Below are 27,318 nucleotides of genomic sequence, written 5' to 3'. Positions count from 1 at the left end.
ACACAATGGCAGAATAAATTTAGCCAAGCCTTTCTTTCATCACAAACCGGAGAGCAACATCTGTCTGGTGGAGTCCACAAAGCATATTGGAGGTAACAAACAGTTACATGACCTACAGCAGGTCAAGCAAGTTAATGTTTCCGACATTTTCGGACTACTAAACAAACACAGGAGAGTTTCTGCAAGTTGCAAAGAAAACACTATCCACTGTCCATTTGGAAGACCCATTTGCGACCAAGCTTTAATAATCTGTCTGTAAACAATTGTTGTGAAAACTACTTGTGTCATTCACAAAGTAGATGTCCTAACCAACTTGAATGGTTGAAAAATGAGTTTTAATGACTACAACCTAGGTGTATGTAAACTTCCGAATTCAACTGTAGGTATTAATTGTTGTCTACATATCTACACTGCGTGTCTGATTGACAGGAACAACAGGTGAGGCTGTTAGTCTGAGCTGACAGTCAGAACGAATGTGTGTGCGCTTGAGCATTTTAGGCCTATATTATTATTTTTATTTTTTCGTTCTTTGAATTAATTAATTATATTCATTTAAATATCTAATATTTAATTTATACTTAATTTGTATATATTTTTATAAATAGATTCGGATCTTCTGATATGCGATCCGGCTCTTATACTTATTCGCGAAAGACCCATCACTAGTTTAAGGTAGGGACGTGAAATTTGACGTGACACCTGTGTACCACAATGCTATCACCGGGACTGATATGGCGAGATGAAAGGGTTGTCACTCGTTACAACAGCCACAAAGTCGAAATTGGCAAAAACTAGCAAAATAAACGCCACCAGCTGGAGAAGACAGATTTTGGTCCCTGTTATCCCTTTCGCTTCGCATCTTCCTCTCTGGCTATATCAAAGACAGTACAGAAACTTTGTGGCTATATCATAAAAATGCATGAAAACTAAAAATATATTTTTTTGGTCTTAATTTAAGGTTAGGATTAGGCATAAGGTTAGCGGTGTGGCTAAATTTAAAATCAGATTTTAAGAAGATCAATTGTAGAAATAGGCGGGGTTTGGCGATTTGTGGCTGTTGAAACGACCAGGTGAAAGTTCAACCGAACTCCAGACATAATGGAAGTAAATCAGGCAAAACAAGAGCATCTACTTGCATTGAAAGGTATTTTACTGAGTTAAATATATGATAACATTGTTTAAAACAATGCACTTAAGCAATATACTAATTTGGGTCGCGTTTGATTTGTCCGTTAAGTTGATATCTGAAAAGAAGAGGTTGTTTACATCTGAGACTGACAATTAACTTACTTGCTAATGTGTGGCTAACATAGATGCCAAAGAAGAATATGATGAACAAACTAGCTAAATGCGTAGCTAGTATCGAGTAACCCCTAATCAACAGCAAGCTGTTTTCTTTGTCTTTTTTCTTCTTCCAAGAGCCAACCTTATTAGCGTAACGACTGTTAACGTTTGATAGTAGCTAGCTAATGTTAACGTTACCAATATTCTGTCACATAATTTGCCATATCATGCACAAATTGCAAACTATGTCTAGAGCCTTAGATATGCAGTTTTAGAAACTGGTCTTGGTCTTGTAAGCCTTTACATCACAATGTTGATAGCGCACATGACAGAAGGTTGTGGGTTCGCGAACCACCGTGGACAAGAGTTTGGGGTGGAAAGATCTTGTTTATAGTAAAAGCATTGCCTTGATCTATTATCGTATTTTCATGTCCAATAAAAAAAAGAAGCATTTTGTAAACATTTAATGTAATTTTACACATTAGCAGAATGCTTTAATACCACACAAATTACTGAAATTACAGGATTAGAATGGACATAGAGATAGACATATGTTCATTTTGTCATATTTCCCAAATGCCAAATAATTGTGTCTTGTTTGCAACAAAACGTTCCCTGTTTGTAATTATTTGCATCTGAGACATCATTATGGATCTGGGCATGATACTTTCAAAAGTTAGGCCTACCTTTCCACACCAGACAGAGGCCTACCAATGCAGAAAAATGTCAACTTTAACTGCTGGATATTCTTCTTCTGTAGTTTAACCCAACGAGAGAAGGTCACAAGTATTTACCTAAAAGCTGTCTGGGTTTAAACATTGTCTATTGTGCAGAAAGTGAATAGCTTAATCAATTGATAATGAAATAATTACATTGCTTACCAAGTAAAGTCCATTTTTTTGTCTCCTCAGCTATAGGTTGTAGCTCACGCCTCAATCACACTAACTGTCATTGTGCAAAATGGTATGCAGCATCATAAACTACATTACCAAAAGTATGTGGAAACCTGCTCGTTGAACATCTCATTCCAAAATCATGGGCATTAATATGAAGTTATGGAGCTGCTGCTATAACAGCCCCGACTTTTCTGTGAAAGCTTTCCACTAGATGTCGAAACATTGCCGTGGCGACTTACTTCCATTTAGCCACGAGCATTAGTGAGGTTGGGCACTGCTGTTGGGGGATTAGGCCTGGCTTGCAGTTGGCGTTCCAATTAATTCCAAAGGTGTTCAATGGGGTTGAGGTCAGGGCTGTGTGAAGGCCAGTCAAGTTCTTCCACATGGATCTCAACAAACCATTTCTGTATGGACCTCGCTTTGTGCACGGGGGCATTGTCATGCTGAAACAGGAAAGGGCCTTCCCAAAACTGTTGCCACAAAGTTGGTAGCGCAGAATCATCTGGACTGTAATTGTATGCTGTAGTGTTAAAATGTCCCATCACTGCAACTAAGGGGCCTAGCCTAAACCATGAAAAACAGCCCCAGATATTATTCCTCCTCCACAAATGTACAGTTGGCACTATACATTTGAGCAGGTAGCGTTCTCCTGGCATCCGCCAAACTCGGATTCGTCCGTTGGACTGCCACATGGTGAAGCGGGATTCATCACTCCAGAGAATGCGTTTCCACTGCTCCAGAGTCCAATGGCGGCCAGCATTACACCACTCCAGTTGACACTTGACAGTGCGCGTGGTGATCTTAGGCATGTGTGCGTCTGCTCAGCCATGGAAACCCATTTCATGAAGCGTCCGATGAACAGTTATTGTTGTGACGTTGCTTCCAGAGGCAGTTTGGAACTCTGGTGTGAGTATTGCAACCAAGGACAGATGATTTTTACGTGCTTCAGCAGTTGGCGGTCCCGCTCTGTGAGCTTGCATGGCCTACCACATCACGGCTGAACCGTTGTTGCTCCTAGACATTTTCACTTCCCAAAAACAACACTTACGGTTGACCTTGGCAGCTCTAGCAGGGCAGAAATTTGATGAACTGACTTGTTGGAAAGTCACTGAGCTCTTCAGTATGGCCATTCTACTGCCAATGTTTGTCTCTGGAGATTGCATGGCTGTGTGCTTGATTTCATACACCTGTCAGCAACAGGTGTGGCTGAAATAGCCGGATCCACTCATTTGAAGGGGTGTACACGTACTTTTGTGTATATATATTGTATGTATGCAACGAAAGTTCAATATTCACCTTCTACCATTTCTGTAAAGCTGTCTACGCATACAATTTGATGCATACGTTCGATAAATCCACCACACAGAACGCACTGCAACTGCCTCTGCAAACTAACGCTGCTAGGCAAATGCAGCATTCCATTGGAAATAAATATACTTCTGGTGTACCAAAATGCATTGACGCTGACAGTGTGATTGAGGCCTCAGCTTCTGAATGTAAAAGAAACTAAACAATGATATTCCTATATGCAGTATGGGAGTAATGTCTTTCCCGGGTATTTTGCAGCTTGTTTCTAGCATAAAACATCTCGCTCCACTTTATGTAATCGGAATCCATTTTATTTTCTTAATCTTAAATTAACAAGGGGTAGGCTTGTGCTTTTTGACATTTTCTTTAATTAAAGTTAGGCCTATAGCATACCCTCTCATACCCCCTTCAATTCGAGTTTTGGATTTGACTTAAAAGCCCTTCACTTACATGGAGGTAGGCTATTTAAAGGGTGCATGGTGTGTGGAGGAATTGACTGACAAATGTATGGATGTAGCAGCCTATAGCCTAATTTCTTCTTTCAAACAGATAGTCCTAGCTCTTATGTATTAAATAGGAAGAAATTAGGCACCAACACAAAACCCTCTTGTTGCTAGTAAATTCCAATTACAATGAAGACAGTTTAAATTAATTATGCCTACTCGAATTTGCATACTTTCAGCTGCCTACTTTCAGCACCACGAGCTGTCCATTTCCGATTGATAGCGCTGCAGGCTGCTGCATCAAGTTTCAGAAACGCAATGTAAGTTACTCGAATCTGGCTCATTGAGAGTGGTCAGTGGTATATGCACTCGGGAAGTATTAGACCCCTTGACTTTTTCCACATTATGTTATGTTACAGACTTATTCTTAAATTAATTAAATAAAACACACAATACCCCATAATGACAAAGCGAAAACAGGTTTTTATAAATGTTATTACCTTATTTACATAAGTATTCAGACTCTTTGCTATGAGACTGGAAATTGAGCCCAGGTGCATCCTGCTTCCATTGATCATCCTTTAGATGTTTCAACAACTTCATTGGAGTCCACCTATGGTAAATCCAATTGATTGGACATTATTTTGAAAAGGACACACCTGTCTATATGAGGTCCCACAGTTGACAGTGCATGTCAGAGCAAAAACCAAGTCACGATATTGAAGGAATTGTCCGTAGAGCTACGAGAAAGGAGTGTGTCAAGGCACAGATCTGGGGAAGGGTACCAAACAAATTCTGCAGCATTGAAGGTCCCCAAGAACACAGTGGCCTCCATCATTCTTAAATGGAAGACGTTTGGTACACCAAGACGCTTCCTAGAGCTGACCGCCCAGCAAAACGGAGCAATCTGGGGAGAAGGGCCTTGGTCAGGGAGGTGACCAAGAACCGGATGGTCACTCTGACAGAGCTCAACAGTTCCTTCCTGAAGGACAGCATCTCTGCAGCACTCCACCAATCAGGCCTTTATGGTGGCCGCTCCTCAGTAAAAGGCACATAACGGCCTGCTTGGAGTTTGCCAAAAGGCAGCTAAAGACTCAGACCACAAGAAACCAGATTCTCTGGTCTGATGAAACCAAGCCTGGATGCCAAGCGTGATGTCTGGAGGAAGCTTGGCACCATCCCTACGGTGAAGCATGGTGGTGGCAACATCATGCTGTGGGGATGTTTTTCAGCAGCAGTGACCTGAAGAATAATCAGGATCGAGGGAAAGATGAACTGAGCAAAGTACAGAGAGATCCTTGATAAAAACCTGCTCCAGGACAACAACCCTAAGCACACAGCCAAGACGACGCAGGAGTGGCTTCGGAACAAATTTCTGATTGTCCTTGAGTGGCCCAGGCAGAGCGGGACTTGAACCTGATCGAACATTTCTGGACAGACCTGAAAATAGCTGTGCAGCAACACTCCCCATTCAACCTGACCGAGCTTGAGAGGATCTGCAGAGAAGAATGGGAGAAACTCCCCAAATACAGGTGTGCCAAGCTTATAGCTTCATACCCAAGAAGACTCCAAGCATTCATCTCAGCCCAAGGTGCTTCAACAAAGTAGAGTAAATGGTCTGAATACTTATGTAAATGTGATATTTCAGTTTTTTGTTTTTAATACATTTGCAAAACAAATTTGCTTTGTCATTATGTGTAGGTTGATGATTAAATTTTTTTAGAATAAGGCTGTAACGTAACAATGTGGAAAAAGTCAAGGTGTCTAAATACTTTCTGAATGCACTGTATATCACTCGAGGTGGTGAGAACTTCAATCCATTTGGAGTAACTATCACAACACATGACTCACATCCAAATAAACAACATTGCCTGTTAAATCGAAATAACAAATTAAATTAAATTAGAATTACAACCTTTGATAACTTATTTTTTACTTGATTGTATCCCATAAGGTAATTCAAGGAATAGTGAAATAGACTAGAGATGGGTGTCCCTCATTCAGGGACAGCGCTCCCTGCCCTTCTCATGGTCCGAATCATACACATGATGACTATTGCTAAATTATAAACTTTTTCCTAATCATTCGTGTTTACATATCACATTTAAATCTCACCCAATGCTTCAAGTGAGGGTGATCAGGCCACACCAGAAAGTCCGAACAAAGGTCAGAGGTCATTCAGTCCCAGTGAGTGTTTCTTTCCCTTATCTACCCTTGTACCTCAGATATTATTTAAAGACATTTCAAACATTTCGTGTACCAGGTTTACTTTGGGTTTTTCAGCACATTCATTATCAAGAGAAGTGATGTATGCAACCAAAATTCAGAAAATAGATACTTCAGACAATTTTGTTCCCTTTTAAGGTGCATCCTTTCTAACCTGTGAAAAACCCCACTAAAACCGTATAAAAAGACCCCATAAATCAAATTCAGTATTAACATCACTAACAAATATTCAGAACAGATGGGTTGTGTGTGCGTGTGCTGATGTGTGTGGTAACACAGGGCAAAAACAAACATGGCCAGGCCTTACTTGATTGGGAGCTGGGTACCTTTTATACTTAAAAGAACTGCAGAATATTACTAACTACTCTCCCAAGGGAACAGCCTCTGGATAAATTTCAAAGGGAGCAATATGGACACTCCATCTTCTCCTAAAAGGGGAAATGTACATTCCTTTAGTTTTTTTCTTTGCCAAGTCTTAATCAGTAACAGAACAGAACTACAGACAAAACAAAACATGATAACTTCTGTTCACAGAGAGGACACTGTCCTCCCTCCACTCTTTAATCGTTTGTGTTTTAATCTACCTCAACTAGGGTTGCACATGGACATTTCCGGAAAGTTTAGGTAGGTACTATTACCAACCTCCGTTGGATATTCACTATTTGTTTCACACTCATTAATGTATACTATTTTAAGATTTAATATGCACTAAATCAAGATGGATCTACTCATTAACAACATTTTTAAAGGTAATTTTAAGTTTGGTAACCCCAATGCTGGCGCTTGACACAATTGCGTTTTTAAAAGTTTACAATTACAATTGTTTCTTTAACGCTACAAATAATTACTCACAATATTAACTCCACTCTAATTCCTCGTGAGGACCCATCCTCCCTTTAGTCAATTCTATAATTCAGAATTCAGAATAAGAAGGAATAAAGTGTCTCATGGGATTAAAAACCCCCACGATTTTCTGAGCTTGCAAGGAATGTTTGGACGTGCCAATTTGAACTTGTTATCTTTTTAGAATCCATTCCCATGGCATTTTGCAGAGATTATCTAACCCCAAAATTGGTTCCACACCTGTCGCCTGTTCGGGACTAAAATCTACGACCGACCCTAAATCTACGACCGATCGTAACACATTGGGACTACTGAATAATCTCAGGCTTTCTAGGTTGCTATCCATCTCCCCAAGAAGTAAGAATGAGTAGTAACAGGTGTAGGAACTTTTCTACCTTGTTTAAATGTGCCGGCTCCTGTTCCACTGATTCGGACTCTCCAGTTCGACACTAAATCGTGGTGAATCCTGCCGACAACGCCAACTGTTATGTTCTGAACAAACTGAGTAAACCTCAAACGGACAACTAGAAATAGCTCAAACCAAGTTTATTCAGTAGGTGAGTCGTTGTAGTGGGCCTCTCTTGCCCCCTTCCCAGAGGTTTCTTCTCACTTCATCTGTTGATTTGACCTCGACACATTCCTCACTCCTCCATAGGTCTGCACCTCCCTCATCAGAAACATTGAATAGAAGATGTTTCTAGTAACTTAGTAACTTTCCATACACCTAGTTCCCATATACCCTTCATTGACCCAACATATCCATATCCTTATACATGTAAAGTAATTAATGAGTTACAGTATGGCAACGTGAATCAGTACATTTCAATTAGAACCTAACGGTAAGTGTGTTTTGCATTTGTGAAATTATTTTTGATGTAATTTAAAAGTAGAAGGATTTATGTTTCTAAAACTGTACCGCAATTGAGAATCGATTCATGTTTAGAGTATTTGGCTGTTTTGACTTCCAGAGCAAATTTGCCCATTTTTAAACAGAGCATGTGAGGTCCTTGGCCTATAAGGAGTAACGTTAGGCTCCTTTAGTCCATTATTGGGATAACTGTAACCGTATCATTTATTTAGCCAATATTGGATGATGTCTTCCAAGCTATACATATTTGGCTACTTAACTCCGCAAAAAAGAAACTGTCAACTGAGTTTATTTTCAGCAACCTTAACATGTGTAAATATTTGTATGAACATAAGATTCAACAACTGAGACGTAAAACTGAGCAAGTTCCACAGACATGTGACTAATATAAATGGAATAATGTGTCCCGAAGAAAGGGGAGGTCAAAAGTAAGTCAGTATCTGGTGTGGCCACCAGCTGCATTAATGTTGAATCTAGGGGGCACTATTTTAATTTTTGGAAAAAATAACGTTCCCAAAGTAAACAGGCTATTTTGTCAGGACAAGATGCTAGAATATGCATATAATTGACAGCTTAGGATAGAAAACACTCTAAAGTTTCCAAAATTGTAAAAATATTGTCTGTGAGTATAATAGAACTGATATTGCAGGCGAAAGTCTGAGAAAAATCCAATCAGGAAGTGACTCATGTTTTGAAAGCTCTGCGTTCCGATGCGTCTCTATTGAGCAGTGAATGGGCTATCAACCAGATTCCTTTTTCTACGTGTTCCCTAAGGTGTCTACAGCATTTTGACATAGTTTCACGCCTTTATGTTGAAGAATGAGCGTAAGTGACTACATTGCGTAAGTGTCCGGCTGAGGGCTCTGAGTCATTCTTGCGTAATAGACAGAGGTAGCTATTTTTCCTCACGGTCTTACTGAAAATTCAGCTGTCCCGGTGGATATATTATCAAATAGATATTTGAAAAACACCTTGAGAATTGATTATAAACTACGTTTGCCATGTTTCTGTCGATATTATGGAGCTAATTTGGAATATTTTTCTGAGTTGTCGTGATTTCCGGTCGAATTCTCAGCCAAACGTGAAGAACTAACGGAGTTATTTTGGCTACAAAAATTATTTTTTGGGGGGAAAAAAGGAACATTTGCTATCTAACTGGGAGTCTCGTGAGTGAAAACATCCGAAGCTCATCAAAGGTAAACGATTTAATTTGATTGCTTTTCTGATTTTCGTGACCAGGTTGCCTGCTGCTAGCTAGGCATAATGCTATGCTAGGCTATCGATAAACTTACACAAATGCTTGTCTTGCTTTGGCTGTAAAGCATAATTTCAAAATCTGAGATGACAGGGTGATTAACAAAAGGCTAAGCTGTGTTTCACTATATTTCATGAATATGAATATTTTCTAGAAAATATTTTTTGTCCTTTTTTTGTCCGTTGCGTTATGCTAATTACTGTAGTTGATGACAACGTTCCCGGATCCGGGATGGGAAGTTTGTACTGCAGTGCATCTCCTCCTCATGGACTGCATCAGATTTGCCAGTTCTTGCTGTGAGATGTTACCCCACTCTTCCACCAAGGCACCTGCAAGTTCCTGGATATTTCTGGGGGGAATGGCCCTAGCCCTCACCCTACAGTCCAACCAGATGTGCTCAATGGGATTGAGATCCGGGCTCTTCGCTGGCCATGGCAGAACACTGACATTCCTGTCTTGCAGGAAATAACGCACAGAACGAGCAGTATGGCTGGTGGCATTGTCAGGATGAGCCTGCAGGAGGGTACCACAGGATGCAGGATGAGCCTGCAGGATGTCTTGCCTGTAACGCACAGTGTTGAGATTGCCTCCAATGACAACAAGCTCAGTCCGATGATGCTGTGACACACCACCCCAGACCATGACGGACCCCCCCACCTCGAAATCGTAACGCGTAACGCTCATTCCCTCGATGATAAAGGAAAATCCGACCATCACCCCTGGTGAGACAAAACCGCGACTCGTCAGTGAAGAGCACTTTTTTCTAGTCCTGTCTGGTCCAGCGACGGTGGGTTTGTGCCCATAGGTGACGTTGTTGCCGGTGATGTCTGGTGGGGACCTGCCTTACAACAGGCCTACAAGCCCTCAGTCCAGCCTCTCTCAGCCTGTTGTGGACAGTCTGAGCACTGATGGAGGGATTGTGCGTTCCTGGTGTAACTCGGGCAGTTGTTGCCATCCTGTACCTGTCCTGCAGGTGTGATGTTCGGATGTACCGATCCTGTTCAGGTGTTGTTACAAGTGGTCTGCCAATGCGAGGACGATCAGCTGTCTGTCCTGTCTCCCTGTAGCGCTGTCTTAGGCGTCTCACAGTACGGACATTGCAATTTATTGCCCTGGCCACATCTGCAGTACTCATGCCTCCTTGCAGCATGCCTACGGCACGTTCACTCAGATGAGCAGGGGCACTGGGCATCTTTCTTTTGGTGTTTTTCAGAGTGAGTAGAAAGGCCTCCTTAATTGCCTACCGTCTGTATGCTGTTAGTGTCTTAACAACTGTTCCACAGGTGCATGTTCATTAATTGTTTATGGTTAATTGAACAAGCATGGGAAACGGTGTTTAAACCCTTTACAATGAAGATCTGTGAAGTTAATTCATAAAAATCCAAATATCTTTGAAAGACAAGGTCCTGAAAAAGGACGTTTCTTTTTTTTGATGAGTTTGGTTACCATTACTACTGTTTTAGCTGGAGGATAGCCGTTGTTACTTGGGTAGTGTAAAGCATAGCACAGAGAATTTTCCAGCTACCATTACTTGACGACACTTCCTCAATTCCCGACTTGGAAGACAACACGTGTCTTCTAAACTTCCATTGCTATTTGCAGGAGGTTTGTTTGAATTTAGAAAAGGCTCAGTTATTAAATTATACATTTTTTGCTGCAATGTTTACGCCGCCATCTTTGTTAGGGTATGTGTTACAGGTATTAGGGTTTCCCTAATATTATCACAGATGAAAGGTGAAGTTATCATTTGGTATTACCATTGTAAAGTAAGAGGATTTGCAGCATCATATAGAGCTGGGGTAGCTCCCCAATTACTTTTTGAGAAGGTTCGGTCACACATTTGTTAGGTGGCAAAGGTCTGGATTGATATTGTCATTTATCGGCTTCAAACTGTTCCTCTTAAACCCATGCACCTTCAAACTGTTCCTCTTAAACCCATGCGCCTTCAAACTGTTCCTCTTAAACCCATGCGCCTTCAAACTGTTCCTCTTAAACCCATGCGCCTTCAAACTGTGCCTCTTAAACCCATGCGCCTTCAAACTGTTCCTCTTAAACCCATGCGCCTTCAAACTGTTCCTCTTAAACCCATGCGCCTTCAAACTGTTCCTCTTAAACCCATGCACCTTCAAACTGTTCCTCTTAAACCCATGCACCTTCAAACTGTTCACTTCTTAAACCCATGCACCTTCAAACTGTTCACTTCTTAAACCCATGCACCTTCAAACTGTTCCTCTTAAACCCATGCACCTTCAAACTGTTCACTTCTTAAACCCATGCACCTTCAAACTGTTCCTCTTAAACCCATGCACCTTCAAACTGTTCACTTCTTAAACCCATGCGCCTTCAAACTGTTCCTCTTAAACCCATGCGCCTTCAAACTGTTCCTCTTAAACCCATGCGCCTTCAAGCTGATCCACTTAAACCCATGCGCCTTCAAACTGTTCCTCTTAAACCCATGCGCCTTCAAACTGTTCCTCTTAAACCCATGCGCCTTCAAACTGTTCCTCTTAAACCCATGCGCCTTCAAACTGTTCCTCTTAAACCCATGCGCCTTCAAACTGTTCCTCTTAAACCCATGCGCCTTCAAACTGTGCCTCTTAAACCCATGCACCTTCAAACTGTGCCTCTTAAACCCATGCGCCTTCAAACTGTTCCTCTTAAACCCATGCGCCTTCAAACTGTTCCTCTTAAACCCATGCGCCTTCAAACTGTTCCTCTTAAACCCATGCGCCTTCAAACTGTTCCTCTTAAACCCATGCGCCTTCAAACTGTTCACTTCTTAAACCCATGCACCTTCAAACTGTTCACTTCTTAAACCCATGCACCTTCAAACTGTTCCTCTTAAACCCATGCACCTTCAAACTGTTCACTTCTTAAACCCATGCACCTTCAAACTGTTCCTCTTAAACCCATGCACCTTCAAACTGTTCACTTCTTAAACCCATGCGCCTTCAAACTGTTCCTCTTAAACCCATGCGCCTTCAAACTGTTCCTCTTAAACCCATGCGCCTTCAAGCTGATCCACTTAAACCCATGCGCCTTCAAACTGTTCCTCTTAAACCCATGCGCCTTCAAACTGTTCCTCTTAAACCCATGCGCCTTCAAACTGTTCCTCTTAAACCCATGCGCCTTCAAACTGTTCCTCTTAAACCCATGCGCCTTCAAACTGTTCCTCTTAAACCCATGCGCCTTCAAACTGTTCCTCTTAAACCCATGCGCCTTCAAACTGTTCCTCTTAAACCCATGCGCCTTCAAACTGTTCCTTTTAAACCCATGCGCCTTCAAACTGTTCCTCTTAAACCCATGCGCCTTCAAACTGTTCCTCTTAAACCCATGCGCCTTCAAACTGTTCCTCTTAAACCCATGCGCCTTCAAACTGTTCCTCTTAAACCCATGCGCCTTCAAACTGTTCCTCTTAAACCCATGCGCCTTCAAACTGTTCCTCTTAAACCCATGCGCCTTCAAACTGTTCCTCTTAAACCCATGCGCCTTCAAACTGTTCCTCTTAAACCCATGCGCCTTCAAACTGTTCCTCTTAAACCCATGCGCCTTCAAACTGTTCCTCTTAAACCCATGCGCCTTCAAACTGTTCCTCTTAAACCCATGCGCCTTCAAACTGTTCCTCTTAAACCCATGCGCCTTCAAACTGTTCCTCTTAAACTGTTCAAACTGTTCCTCTAAACCCATGCGCCTTCAAACTGTTCCTCTTAAACCCATGCGCCTTCAAACTGTTCCTCTTAAACCCATGCGCCTTCAAACTGTTCCTCTTAAACCCATGCGCCTTCAAACTGTTTTGTTGGCTGAGAGAAAATGTTGCAGTGTTATATTTCCTGCAATTCTACACATTGTTCCATGCCTTGTGTGGGTAAATCCATTTGAATTAAAAAACATTTTGACATCACTCCTTTTGATTTGAACCAAAACTTCCATTAATATTTGCCTTTTGAAGAAGTGCTCAGAAAGATAAAGGTGCTGAAATTTGACCTATTTTGCCCACAATACCATGAGACATCCATGGCTTCATCACTGGAAAATATAAATGGTTGAGATTTGATCAAATCTAAAAGTTTACAAACAGGGTTGTCAAACTATATATATATTTTTTTAATAGAAAAAAATACTTTTATAAACCTTAAATGTCAATTATCTAAAATGTTAGAATTTTTTTCATATTAACATATGTTGTAGCTTAGACCCCATTTTTACATCATCTGAGGGTTTTGTGTTGTCGTGTCTCAACCAATGGCGGGGTAGTGTTCTTGAATACAGGGTGGGTGTCATGTTTTGGCTGATAAATGTACTAAAATGGAAATAACATTTTCAACTTTCAAATGGTACCACATCAGAGAATGTTGACTTGAATGGGAATATCTGTTGTTTTGAATTATACTGTCAATCCTCCATAGGAAACCTATTGAAATCTATTGAAATCATAGAAATATAGATCATAAAATAGGCCATTTAAGTTGACATTCGACATTGGGTGGAACGGCGGCCTTCTTTGTGGTAGTAATTAAAGTAAAAATGACAATGGTGTACCAGCTAAATTGCAGTGGTCTGGATGATCGGTCCATTCTATTCATTATATATCTATGATTGAAATGACACCCACCCTGTGGCTAGTTATTTCATAGTTTTGATGTCCTCACTATTATTCTACAATGTAGAAAATAGTAAAAATATAGAAAAACTCCTTGAATGAGTAGGTGTGTCCAAACGGTTTGACTGGTACTGGATATATGTGTTCCTTATCTTTCAGTGATGGGGTCATAATATTTTGAAGCTTAAGCAGTTCAAAAGATGGAGCCAGAAACCTCTCTGTTTCGAAGATGACTCTATAAATCTGTAATTAATTTAGATGTTTTTGCTGAGGATGTTTTAGTTGCACAATTTTACATCTGAGGTGTTTGGTGCAGTATTTTTCAAGTATTTTTTTGTTTGTTTTTGTGTTGTCTTGCAGTATGTAAATAAAGTCGGAGCTGCTGGGCGGGTCTGTCTCACTGTCTATGCTATTGGATAGAGAGCAATCACCGCAGCTGTTCACCCCATGTTAGTGGGAAAATGGACATCAAAACCCAACCTTCGTTTACGCTTCGATCACACCGACAGCATCATTGCATTGTGGTACACCAGAATTACATTAATTTCCAATGAAACGCCGCATTTGCCTTGCAGCGTTCCAGAGGCAGTTGCAGTACGTTCTGTGTGGTGCGTACGTTGGGTTTGCGTCAAACTGTATGCGTGGACGGCTTGACAGAAATAGTAGCAGAAGGTGAATGTTGTTGCATACATATCCAGATGATGCTGCGTGCTCGTTTGCTGTCAGTATGATCGACGCGTTACCCGTTGTGACTCACGGATGTTCCAAACTCCGTTTTAGACGAGATGGACTTGATGACACAAATGATCCTATTTACACTTTGTAGTACATTTTGACACTAGAATAACCGTTTCTGACTCGTTGCTTTTTAAAGGCAGTTGCTCTTTAAAGTGTCAAATGGCATGTTATTTCACGTTAACATGGAAGTTTGATCTAGAATTGCAAGTAAACTAGCCTTACCCTAACTGAACTATTTTTATCTCTTTAATCCTTTGCCTTTCACAGTGATGCGGTTAACAAAACCCACACTCTTCACTAACATGCCCGTGACGTGTGAAGATCGAGACCTCCCAGGTAAGCATCTTGGTTTATTTTACCGCCAACATGTAGTGGACTTGTATAATCTTTGTTAGGCCTGTCCAATTTTCTTTGCAGCTGTAATTCAAAATAAATGACAGGGCATAGCAATACAGAACAGAGAAAAGCTAGAAAGTCTTGAGTCAATATGCATTCAACCCCTTTGTTATGGCAAGCCTAAACAAGTTCAGTCACGTAAAAGTCACATAAAAAGATGAGTGGACTTTGAATGACTAACCCATCTCTGTACCCCACCCATACAATTATCTGTAAGGTCCCTCAGTCGAATGACTAACCCATCTCTGTACCCCACACATACAATTATCTGTAAGGTCCCTCAGTCGAATGACTAACCCATCTCTGTACCCCACACATACAATTATCTGTAAGGTCCCTCAGTCGAATGACTAACCCATCTCTGTACCCCACACATACAATTATCTGTAAGGTCCCTCAGTCGAATGACTACCCCATCTCTGTACCCCACACATACAATTATCTGTAAGGTCCCTCAGTCGAATGACTAACCCATCTCTGTACCTCACACATACAATTATCTGTAAGGTCCCTCAGTCGAATGACTAGTGACCCCACACATAGATTATCAATCCCAAATGACTACAAATCAAATCAATTTTTATTTGTCAATGATACACCATCTCTTAGCAGATGTTATCTGTAAGGTCCCTAGTCGAAATGCTTGTACTTCTAGTTCCGACAATGACTAACCCATGATAACATACAATTAATCCCTCAGTCGACTGACTACACCATCTCTGTAAACTACAATTATCTTATCCCTCAGTGAATGACTACCCCGGACCCCAAAGAAATTATCTGTAAGGTCCCTATGAATGACTAACCCATCTCTGTACCCCACACATACAATTATCTGTAAGGTCCCTCAGTCGAATGACTAACCCATCTCTGTACCCCACACATATATGAATGAGTGATGGTACAATTATCTGTAAGTCCCTCAGTGAATGACTAACCCATCTCTGTACCCCACAATAAATTATCAAGGTCCCTCAGCATAGTTAAATTATCTGTGGCCCTCAGTGAATGACTACATGTACCCCACATACAATTATCTGCCCTCAGTCGATGATAACCCATCTCTGTACCCCACACATACAATATATCCGTATGCAACCCATCTCTGTAGATGAATTATCTGTAGGTCCTCAGTAATGACTAACCCATCTCTGTAACACATAGCATTATTTAAAGTCCCTAGTGATAGTGATTTACATCATTCAATCACAAAGACCAAATCAAATCAAATTGTATTTGTCATACACATAAAGATGTTAATGCTGGAAATGTTGTGCTTCTAGTTCCGACAATGCAGTGATAACCAACAAGTAATCTAACTAACAATTCCAAAACTACTGTCTTATACACAGTGTAAGGGGATAAAGAATATGTACATAAGGATAGCACAGGGCACTCAGTTAGATGGTGGCTGTTTAACAGTATGAGATGGCCTGTGAGACAAAGTAAACAAGGTGGCATAGTTAAAGTGGCTAGCTCAGTTGGATGCAGTCGAGATGGCGCTTATACGTATGCATATGAGATGAATAATGTAGGATCCCGGGAACACCCATACATAGCATTGTTTAAAGTGGCTAGTGATATATTTACATAATTTCCCATCAATTCCCATTATTAAAGTGGCTGGAGTTGGGTCAGTGTCAAAATGGCATATATTATTATTATGGCATATATTATTGAGATAGAAGCTGTTTTTCAGTCTCTCGGTCCCAGCTTTGATGCACCTGTACTGACCTCGCCTTCTGGATGATAGCGGGGTGAACAGGCAGTGGTTCGGTGGTTGATGTCCTTGATGATCTTTATGGCCTTCCTGTAACATCTGGTGGTGTAGGTGTCCTGGAGGGCAGGTAGTTTGCCCCCGGTGATGCGTTGTGCAGACCTCACTACCCTCTGGAGAGCCTTACGGTTGAGGGCGGAGCAGTTGCCGTACCAGGCGGTGATACAGCCCGCCAGGATGCTCTCGATTGTGCATCTGTAGAAGTTTGTGAGTGCTTTTGGTGACAAGCCGAATTTCTTCAGCCTCCTGAGGTTGAAGAGGCTGTGATGTGTATGCCGAGGAACTTAAAACTTGCTACCCTCTCCACTACTGTTCCATCGATGTGGATAGGGGGGTGTTCCCTCTGCTGTTTCCTGAAGTCCACAATCATCTCCTTAGTTTTGTTGACGTTGAGTGTGAGGTTATTTTCCTGACACCACACTCCGAGGGCCCTCACCTCCTCCATGTAGGCCGTCTCGTCGTTGTTGGTAATCAAGCCTACCACTGTTACCTCTATGGCAATACTTGAAAATGGCTGTCTAGCAATGATCAACAACCAATTTGACAGAGCTTGAAAAGTTTTTAAAAGAATAATGGGAAAATGTTGTACAATCCAGGTGTGCAAAGCTCTTGGACTTACCCCAAAAGGACTCACAGCTGTAATCACTGCCAAGGTGATTCTAACATGTATTGACTCGGGGTTGAATACTTATCTAATCAACATATATTAGTTTTTTACTGTATTACTCAGACAGAAAAACAGATGCCGTTTTCTACATTTCACGACCCATGGGTACATCATTTGTGACAAAACTGCACGCAATCCTATATTCATAGGATTGATATGCAACTTTTCAGTGATATGCCCCCGTGATATGCAACTTTTCAGGGATGTTAGGAACCAATATACACAAGCAGTTAGGAAAGTTAAGGCTAGCTTTTTAAAACAGAAATTTGCATCCTGTAGCACAAACTCAAAAAAGTTCTGAGACACTGTAAAGTCCATGGAGAATAAGAGCACCTCCTCCCAGCTGCCCACTGCACTGAGGCTAGGAAACACTGTCCCCACCGATAAATCCATGATAATTGAGAGTTTCAATAAGCATTTTTCTACGACTGGCCATACTTTTTACCTGGCTATCGCTACCCCGGTCAACTGCCCTGCACCCCCCACAGCAACTGGCCCAAGCCTCCCCCATTTCGCCTTCGCCCAAATCCAGACAGATGATGTTCTGAAAGAGCTGCAAAATCTGTATCCCTACAAATCAACCAGGCTAGACAATCTGGACCCTCTCTTTCTAAAATGATCTGCCGAAATTGTTGCAACCCCTATAACTAGCCTGTTCAACCTCTTTCTTATCGTTTGAGATCCCTAAAGATTAGAAAGCTGCCACGGTCATCCCCCTCTTCAAAGGGGGAGACACTAGATCCAAACTGCGGCAGACCTAATATCTATCCTACCCTTCCTTTCTAAGGTCTTCAAAAGCCAAGTTAACAAACAGATCACTGACCATTTCGAATCCCACCGTACCATCTCCGCTATGCAATCTGGCTTCCCGAGCTGGTCATGGGTGCACCTCAGCCACGCTCCTAAACAATATCATAACCGCCATCGATAACAGACAATACTGTGCAGCCGTATTCATCGACTTGGCCAAGCCTTTCGACTTTGTCAATCACAACATTCTTATTGGCAGACTCAACAGACTTGGTTTCTCAAATGACTGCCCCGCCTGGTTCACCAACTACTTCTCTGATAGTGTTCAGAGTGTGAAATCGGAGGGCCTGTTGTCTGGACCTCTGGCAGTCTCTATGGGGGTGCCACAGGGTTAAATTCTCGGGCCGACTCTCTTCTCTGTATACATCAATGATGTCGCTCTTGCTACTGATGATTCTCTGAACCACCTCTATGCAGACGACAACATTCTGTATACTTCTCGCCCTTCTTTGGACACTGTGCTAACTAACCTCCAGATGAGCTTCAACGCCATACAACTCTCCTTCCGTGGCCTCCAACTGCTCTTAAATGCAAGTAAAACTAAATGCATGCTCTTCAACCGATCGATGCCCGCACCTGCCTGCCTGTCCAGCATCACTACTCTGGACAGTTCTGACCTAGAATATGTGGACAACTACAAATACCTACGTGTCTGGTTAGACTGTAAAATCTCCTTCCAGACCCAGATTAAGCATCTCCATCTCCTTCCTATTTCGCAACAAAGCATCCTTCACTCATGCTGCCAAAATATCTTCGTACAAACTGACTATCCTACTGATCTTTGACTTTGGCGATGTCATTTACAAAACAGCCCCCAACACTCTACTCAATAAATTGGATGCAGTCTATCACAGAGCCATCCGTTTTGTCACCAAAGCCCCATATACTACCCATCACTGCGACCTGTACACTCTCGTTGGCTGGCCCTCGCTTCATACTTTTCTCCACACCCACTGGACCCAGGTCATCTACAAGTGTTTGCTAGGTAAAGCCCCGCCTTATCTCAGTTCACTGCTCACCATAGCAGCGCCCACCCGCAGCACGAGATCCAGCAGGTATATTTCACTTGTAACCCCCAAAGCCAATTCTGACTTTGGCCGCCTTTCCTTCCAGTTCTCTGCTGCCAATGACTGGAACGAACTGCAAAAATCGCTGAAGCTGGAGACTCATATCTCCCTCACTAACTTTAAGCACCAGCTGTCAGAGCAGCTCACAGGCTATGTACAGGTGCAATGATCTATGTGTAAATAGCCCATCCATATACTGTATTTATTTATCTGTTTATTTTGCTCCTTTGCACCCCAGTATCTCTACTTGCACGTTCATCCTCTGCACATCTATCACTAGTGTTTAATTGCTATATCTTGCCACTATGGCCTATTTATTGCCTTACCTCCCTTATCTTACCTCATTTGAACACAATGTATATAGACTTTTTTTCTGCTGTGTTATTGACTATGTTTGTTTATTCCATGTGTAACTCTGTGTTGTTGTTTGTGTCGAACTGCTTTGCTTTATCTTGGCCAGGTCGCAGTTGTAAATGAGAACTTGTTCTCAACGAGCCTACCTGGTGAAATAAATGAAATATAAATATGTGTGTTAACCCTTTACACTTGTGTGAATTGGCTCATATGGATATGACTGTTTACTGTTTCTTACAGAAGAAATATGAAACACATGTGCATAACCATGGTACCAATTGAAAGGGAACCATTTGGAGATGATGCAAAATTGATTAGACTGACGACACAAGCGTTCACAAGACTGAATCCAAACATTACACTGATTTTTATGTGCATTTTATATTTACTGTACTTTCCACTGCATTTGTTGTTAATGAAATTTGAAAATTCTCTGGATCCATTCAGTTGCACGATAAGAATATTCCTGGAAAATGTGTTGTAGGTGCAACATAAGACAACAAAAAAATGACAAGTGTCGGAGTGAAAGGACTAACTGGTGTCTCCAAGTGGCCACGGCTCTCCACATTTCTTAAATCATTTCAATGCACTTTTATGACTCGACTATAAGGGGCTTTTTTTTTTGTTGATCTCTCCCAGCTGTGCTGTTGAGGAACTACAGCAAAGCACACTTGTAGTTGTATTGAACACAACCCTGCGTCCATCACACAATTACGGTCCATTTATAAATCACAATCTACGTCAGGTGGACAGGTGGGCATCATTTGAACGCTTGTTCTATTGTCAACATGACTGGCTACGTTTTATAGAAAATTATATTATAGTGTTAGGTTTTCACAAGGCAATTCAGGTAAACTGATTTATATAATTATATATTATTGGATGTAATGTATTTTCGTGTTGTTTTTAGTGAGTATTGGTGTAGTGTGCTGTGTAAAGGCACTTACCTGCCCAGGGACTACGGGTGCACATTAGCTTTTGGCTAACCCCAGCACATTTACATGGATGTTGTGATGTAGATTAAATATGCATTGTCCCGCGATGATAATTTAGTGTTTTTCATTTTGGAGGCCTGCCTACTGCAATGTGAGCACTGGGCTGGTAACCCAACGCCACGGGACCCATAAATCACAGTGACACTTCTGGGTCTGGACGCTATTTATACCAGGGTGGAGAAACTAAATGAAGGCATAGCCGTAAATCAAGATGAACGACTAGAACACTATTTCAGAGACAGAAAATAAATTGTGATCGTTTTTATGCCACCCAGCTCTCGTATCTTCCACACTGCTCCTCTGAAGGCAGCCTTTTACTCAGAGATTTAGAATATTGACATTGATCATCAATATTTCCTTTAAAAAACTAACATGATGGGAAATCTGATGAGACCTGACGATTGTGTGTGCGCGTGCATTCTACAGGAGATTTGTTCAGTCGGCTCATGAAGGAGGATCCATCCACTATTAAAGGAGCAGAGGCTTTAATGCTGGGAGAGATGCTCACACTACCTCAGAACTTTGGGTAATAAACACTACAACAGCCCTTTGAACCGTTTTACGTATATAGAACAGGATGACATGTCTAGAGAAGCACACACAACTAGCAGTTTACACTGAATGTACAAAACAGTTAGAACTTTCTTCCTAATATGGCCCTGAGAACAGCAATTTGTCGGGGGATTGGACTCTACAAGGTGTCGAAAGCGTTCCACAGAGATGCTGGCCCATGTTGACTCCAGTGCTTCTCACAGTTGTGCCAAGTTGGCTGGATGTCCTTTGGGTGGTGGACCATTCTTGAAACACATGGGGAAACTGTTGAGCGTGAAAAACCCAACAGCGTTGCAATTCGTGACCCCTTGACCTTATTCGCTGACATCACCCTTCTGCTTCTGTGGTGAAAGGTAGCAGAGCTAGAGCGGTATTTGTCAGACCATGCGACATCCCAGAAATCGGTATTCTCACAAAAACGTCTGTAGCGTCCAAACGGTTTGGCCCAGAAACCAATCGATTGAATGCTGAGACTCTCATGAACACAATGGTGTTCTCCATTTTTGGTAGTGGAAGTATACAGTGATTTGGAAAGTATTTAGACCCCTATACTTTACACACTTGTACATTACAGCCTTATTTCTAAAATGTATCAATCTACACACAATACCCCATAATGACAAAGCAAAAACATGTTGTTTTTTTGTTGCTAATTTCTAAAAAAAAAACTTAACTGAAATATCACATTTACATAAGTAGACCCTTTACTCAGTACTTTGTTGAAGCACCAACAATTGCAGCCTTGAGTTTTCTCTCCAGAGATGTTCGATCAGGTTCAAATCCCGGCTCTGGCTGGGCCACTCGAGGACATTCAGAGACTTGTCCCAAAGCCACTCCTGCGTTGTCTTGGCTGTGTGCTTAGGGTCGTTGTCCTGTTGGAAGGTGAACCTTCGCCCCAGTCTGAGGTTCTGAGTGCTCTGGAGCAGGTTTTCATCGAGGATCTCTCTCTACTTTGCTCTGTTCATCTTTCCCTCGAACCGCACTAGGTTCCCAGTCCCTGCCTCTGAAAAACATCCCCATAACATGATGTTGACACCACCATGCTTCCTCCAGACATGTCGCTTGGCATTCAGGTCAAAGAGTTGAATCTTGGTTTCATCAGACCAGAGAATCTTGTTTCTCATGGTCTGAGAGTTCTTTAGGTGCCTTTTAGCAAACTCCAAGCGGGCTGTCATGGGCCTTTTTACTGAGGAGTGGCTTCCATCTGGCCACTCTACCAGACACACCTGATTGGTGGAGTGCTGCAGAGATGGTTGTCCTTTTGGAAGGTTCTCCCATCTCCACAGAGGAACTCTGGAGCTTTGTCAGAGTGACAATTGGGTTCTTGGTCAACTCCCTGACCAAGGCCCTTCTCCCCCAATTGCTCAGTTTGGCCGGGCGGCCAGCTCTAGGAAGAGTCTTGGTGGTTCCAAACTTCTTCCATTTAAGAATGATGGAGGCCACTGTGTTCTTGGGGACCTTCAATGCTGTAATCAAGTTGTAGAAACATCTGAAAGGATGATCATTGGAAACAGGATTTACCTGAGCTCAATTTTGAGTTTCATAGCAAAGGGTCTGAAAATGTATATAAATAAGGTATTTCTGTTTTTTATTTTTAATACATTTACACACACACACACACACAAAAACTTGGTCATTATGGGGTATTGTGTGTAGATTGATGAGGAAACAAATGTATTTAATCCATTTTAGAATAAGACTGTAACTTAATAAAATATGAAAAAGGTCAAGGGGTCAAAAAGTCAAGACTTTCCTAATGCACTGTATATGGAGATATATACCATACATTAATAATTTTCACTGAAAAGAAAAGTGTTATTTCTGGTCTTCAGTGGGCATTGTTTTTGTGTGTAGCCCCTTGTCTTTGTGTGTGACACTTGCGTACTAACTTTCCTCTGCACAGAAATATTTTCCTTGGCGAGACCTTCTCAAGTTACATTAGTGTGCACAATGACAGCAGCCAGGTGGTCAAGGACATACTAGTCAAGGTACAATGCAGACTTACATCAATCCAATGGAAGCATCTTTCATCTCTGGTGAATCCACTTGTCCTATTCACACTCCTTTTAAGTGAAATCCCTCTCTCTTTTTTTTTTGTCATGTCTTACAGGCAGACCTGCAGACCAGCTCTCAGAGGTTAAACCTATCAGCGTCCAACAACGCAGTCACAGAGCTGAAGCCTGAGTCCTGCGTTGATGATGTCATCCACCATGAAGTCAAAGAGATTGGGACTCACATGTACGTTTTCTTCCCTGACATGGAGTCAATCTGGAATGACGCCCTATTCCCCATATAGTGACCAACTTTTGATCAGTGCTCTATATAATTCTGGGGAAAGGGTGTCACTTCGAGACACCGCTATGGGGCAGATACATCTGCACATCTGCAAAGATGCATAGGAGATGATTTGAGTGCTAACATGCAAAGAATTTGTGTCTACTCCAGTTTGGTTTGTGCAGTCAGTTATACCACACAGGCTGGAGAGAAGCTGTACTTCAGGAAGTTCTTCAAATTTCAGGTGAGTTTCAAAGCATCCTTTATTTGAACTCTCCCATTCCCCCTCACTGAGTTATATTGGAAGAGCAGACCTCAACCCTGAACAATGTCACTGGTCCACGTCTGCTAAGTAACTAAAATGTCAATGTAAAAAGGCAATAGCACACTAGCTTTGGCTTTTGACTACCGAACAATCTCACTACCTACTATCCTCCAGTCTCAGATGGGATCTACTCTGAGTCACACAATTAAACTAAATCTAACTTCTCCAGTAATACTTTTTTTGTATAAGATATACCGACTGTTTTAAATCAAATTTGTTGGCTCATGGATTTAAGTATTTTTTTGTTACCAGAGATAAATGGCTATATTTTTTTGTTGTTGTGAAGGAAGATTTATTTTTATTTTTATGGCTGTTGAATGGAGGAATCGTTTGAGAAATCATTTGAGACATTTGCATCATTTAGCTTGCAATGTATTCTCAATCAGGTTCTGAAGCCGCTCGACGTCAAAACCAAGTTCTACAATGCAGAGGTATGTTTGTTTCTCTCTTTCTCCCAGCTGCACTTACCTCACCGTTTTATTACCTGTACCAAAACAATGACAACAAATAGTCACCTTACCAGCGTATTCAACCTTCCATCTTTGTCAACATACTTTAGCTATCTTCACTCATATATAGTCACATCTTTTCTCCATAAATTTCCACTATCAATTCAGCAATTGGTTTTTAATTTGACATAAAACTGGGTTTCTGTATGCCATGTTTCATTCCATGGTCAGACATTTTCCATTGGTGACACATATAGTCAAATTAGCAGATTTCTTCTCATAGTACTGTTTCATAGTTTCATTCGCTAGAGCATCAGATGTATTGTCCCTTTCATTTGACATGTAACCTTCATTTGTTTATTGTCTCTTGTGTTTTTGTTTTCTCCATTTAGAGTGACCTCAGTTCTGTGGTAATAGTTTTTTCTGTTTTCACTGCTCTTAACCCTCGCTTTCTTAATCATTTTTGTTGCAGCAATGTCTGTCTCTCTTTCTGTAGGAAATGAGCAAGAGCAAAGGCAAAATAATTAAAAGGCATGCATGGAAGTTAACACGCTATTGTGGGGAACAAAAGTCTGTAGAAAACTCAATGGTACAGTAGCCTGGCTGATGCGAGGGAGAGCTGTGACACACTGCTCTGGACTAGAGCCCGTTGCTGGTACAATATGTGCACAGAAATTGGCTTGAGCTTTGATTGGTTCTCTCTCTCAAAAATAAATCAAATCTGGGGGGTTGAGACCTTCTTAGTTGTTTGGATTTTAAATCCAACAGTTGTATTGGAAGGGGGCAGCGATTGGGAGCTGTGTGGGGTTGTCCATATGTGGGTGTTTGAGCGAGAAAGACATGGAGGAGAACCAATCAGTAAAAAAAGCACAGGCCCCTTCAATATCAACGCATCATGCCGAAAACATCTAAATAAACTTTCCAGACTGTGAAGTCAGGAAGATTTCAAGTTTGGTTTCAGCCGGACTAGAAAGATATTACTTTTCGCCAGGAAATCAGAGGTATCATGCTGCGTTAATAAAAGTCCATGAAATGCTTTTCCCACTATTTTGCCATTGCTCTGAATTTTTCCTCTTCGATGATTTTTCCCTCTTGCTAACTCATCTCTCACAGGACTTTCTCAACCCTAGACAAAATTGGTGTAGGGCTGTGAAATGGCACCCTATTCCCTATATAGTTCACTACTTTGGGCTCTGGTCAAAAGTAGTGCACTATAGTGAATAGGGTACTATTTCAGGCAAATGCCCAGGTCTGTATGATTGTAGTGGGGTTTTCCATTTCAACACTTCTTTTGAATGATTTGGATTCAGAATGTAGATTTGAATGATATCTCTTATGTAAAGGGCTGTACATTTGAATGATGTTTATGGAGTTGGTGATTTTATAAATCTGATTTGTAAATGTATATGTTTATTTCACTCTTTTAACTGAAAGAAACTCTTTCAAGAGTCCAAATAGATCTGATCAAGTGAAACATTGTTCACATAAAGCTATGGCCAAAAATAGCTGCACTACATGGGGTATAAGGTGCTATTTGAGATGTGTCAGATCTGAGGGTTTGGGTTGGGTGGATGACTGGTCAGGCTCGGCATGGGAGATGGGAAGTAGAGGTGCTCTGCTCTGTAACAACAACCCCAGTCTGGCAGAATGTTACTGACTGTGGTCCCTACTTAATCACTAGCCTTTGGATTAAAGGCATGAACTAATCTCGGAGCACTCCTCTGTTCAGTTCAGTACTAATCCACTCCTCAAAGGTAAACTGAGCAGACTTTTGTACTCCATTTGGGCCCCACTGGTTGATTTTTCATAGGGCTGACAAAGAAACAAAAACCCTGTCTTACTGGGGTTCTAATGTGTAACATTTCAGGCGCATTCCTACAGTACATGCCTAAATTATACAGGTACTTTGTGGTGTTTTCCAGATTCTACCTGTATAAATTACATGTGAGCAGAAAAATGTGACACACACTAGGCCCAAATTAAATCTACAATATCCCCTTGAGTGGCCAATATAAGTACATTGGAAGGGGATTGAAGTCGAAGTGCTGCCCAGTTAGATCCTTTGAGGTGTTCCTCTAGTTAGTATTGGCGTCTAACGTTAGCGCCGACCCCTGACCCCAGACAGACGAGGTGTTCCTGGAGGCCCAGATCCAGAACATCACCACGTCGTCCATGTTCATGGAGAAAGTGTCCCTGGAGCCCTCCATGATGTACAACGTCGCCGAGCTCAACACCGTGGAGGACGAAGGGTAAGGGAGACACACACACACACATTTGAGCTTTGTTTTGATTGTGCAGTAAAATAAAGGGGAACTGAGTTTCTAGTGTCAGTACTTTGTTATTTTACTGCTTTTCTTTTGTTAAAACATTTAGAAAGGGAAAGCTGTATGACTTCTGATTTGGAAACTACGCTGCTTACAAAATACAGCATTCACTTGGCCAGGTTTTGTCAGTGTAGCTGGAGACGCCCCCACGATATGTCAAAGGTAATAGGTTTTCAGGCTTCTCCACCCTGACTGTGTTCCAGAACGTCTACATTTGGGAAGATGTCTTACTTGCAGCCCATGGACACGCGCCAGTATCTCTACTGTCTGAAGCCCAAGCCAGAGTTTGCAGAGAAGGCGGGCATCATCAAGGGCGTGACGGTGATCGGCAAACTGGACATTGTGTGGAAGACCAACTTAGGAGAAAGAGGAAGGCTGCAGACAAGCCAGCTACAGAGAATGGTACCGTGTACATTATCAGTTAGAGTATATGATTCCTAGTCACAGTATGGTTGTTGCATAACAGGACATTCTCAGTCTCAATGCTGTCTTTGTGGTTATTTGTTGAGTGGTGGTGATGTTTAGTATTGGTGATGATGTTGAGTGGTGGTGGTGTTGATGCTGTCATCGTTTTTGTCAGTCATACCTGGGCTGTTGCCGAATGTGACTCATTGGAGAATTACAATGAAAATAGCAAAGCTCAAGATGATTGTATTCGCAGCATTGACAAAAGCTCAGCCTTCAACACCATAGTAACCCTCCAAGCTCATCATTAAGCTTGGGGCCCTAGGCCTGAACCCCGCCCTGTGCAACTGGACTTTCTGACGGGCCGTGCCCAGTTGTTGAAGGTAGGAAACAACACCTCCACTTTGCTGATCCTCAACACAGGGGCCCCACAAGGGTGTGTGCTCAGGCCCCTCCTGTACT

General features: G+C 41.7%; 1 protein-coding gene across 3 annotated transcripts in view; it reads left to right on the top strand.

The window, feature by feature from the left end:
* Nucleotides 1-978: 978 nt before the first annotated feature.
* The window catches only part of LOC118385497 (trafficking protein particle complex subunit 13-like), a 29,268-nt gene continuing 2,928 nt past the window's right edge, over nt 979-27,318 (top strand). Inside the window, exons 1-10 of one of the 3 annotated variants that reach the window (XM_035772682.2) lie at nt 979-1,144; nt 14,729-14,797; nt 20,954-21,053; nt 22,983-23,067; nt 23,190-23,317; nt 23,525-23,597; nt 24,065-24,109; nt 24,520-24,537; nt 26,249-26,376; nt 26,655-26,853. In XM_035772682.2, the coding sequence (XP_035628575.1) occupies nt 1,099-1,144; nt 14,729-14,797; nt 20,954-21,053; nt 22,983-23,067; nt 23,190-23,317; nt 23,525-23,597; nt 24,065-24,109; nt 24,520-24,537; nt 26,249-26,376; nt 26,655-26,853 (891 nt within the window). In that variant the 5' untranslated portion in view covers nt 979-1,098. Of the gene's footprint in view, nt 1,145-14,087; nt 14,396-14,728; nt 14,798-20,953; nt 21,054-22,982; nt 23,068-23,189; nt 23,318-23,524; nt 23,598-24,064; nt 24,110-24,519; nt 24,538-26,248; nt 26,377-26,654; nt 26,854-27,318 lie in introns of those variants that run through there. The other 2 variants (XM_035772681.2, XM_035772684.2) reach the window with 2 other exon arrangements.

Source organism: Oncorhynchus keta, chromosome 6 (assembly GCF_023373465.1).
Source record: "Oncorhynchus keta strain PuntledgeMale-10-30-2019 chromosome 6, Oket_V2, whole genome shotgun sequence".
Lineage (NCBI taxonomy): Eukaryota > Metazoa > Chordata > Actinopteri > Salmoniformes > Salmonidae > Oncorhynchus > Oncorhynchus keta.
This window is presented reverse-complemented; position numbering and strand designations above follow the sequence as displayed.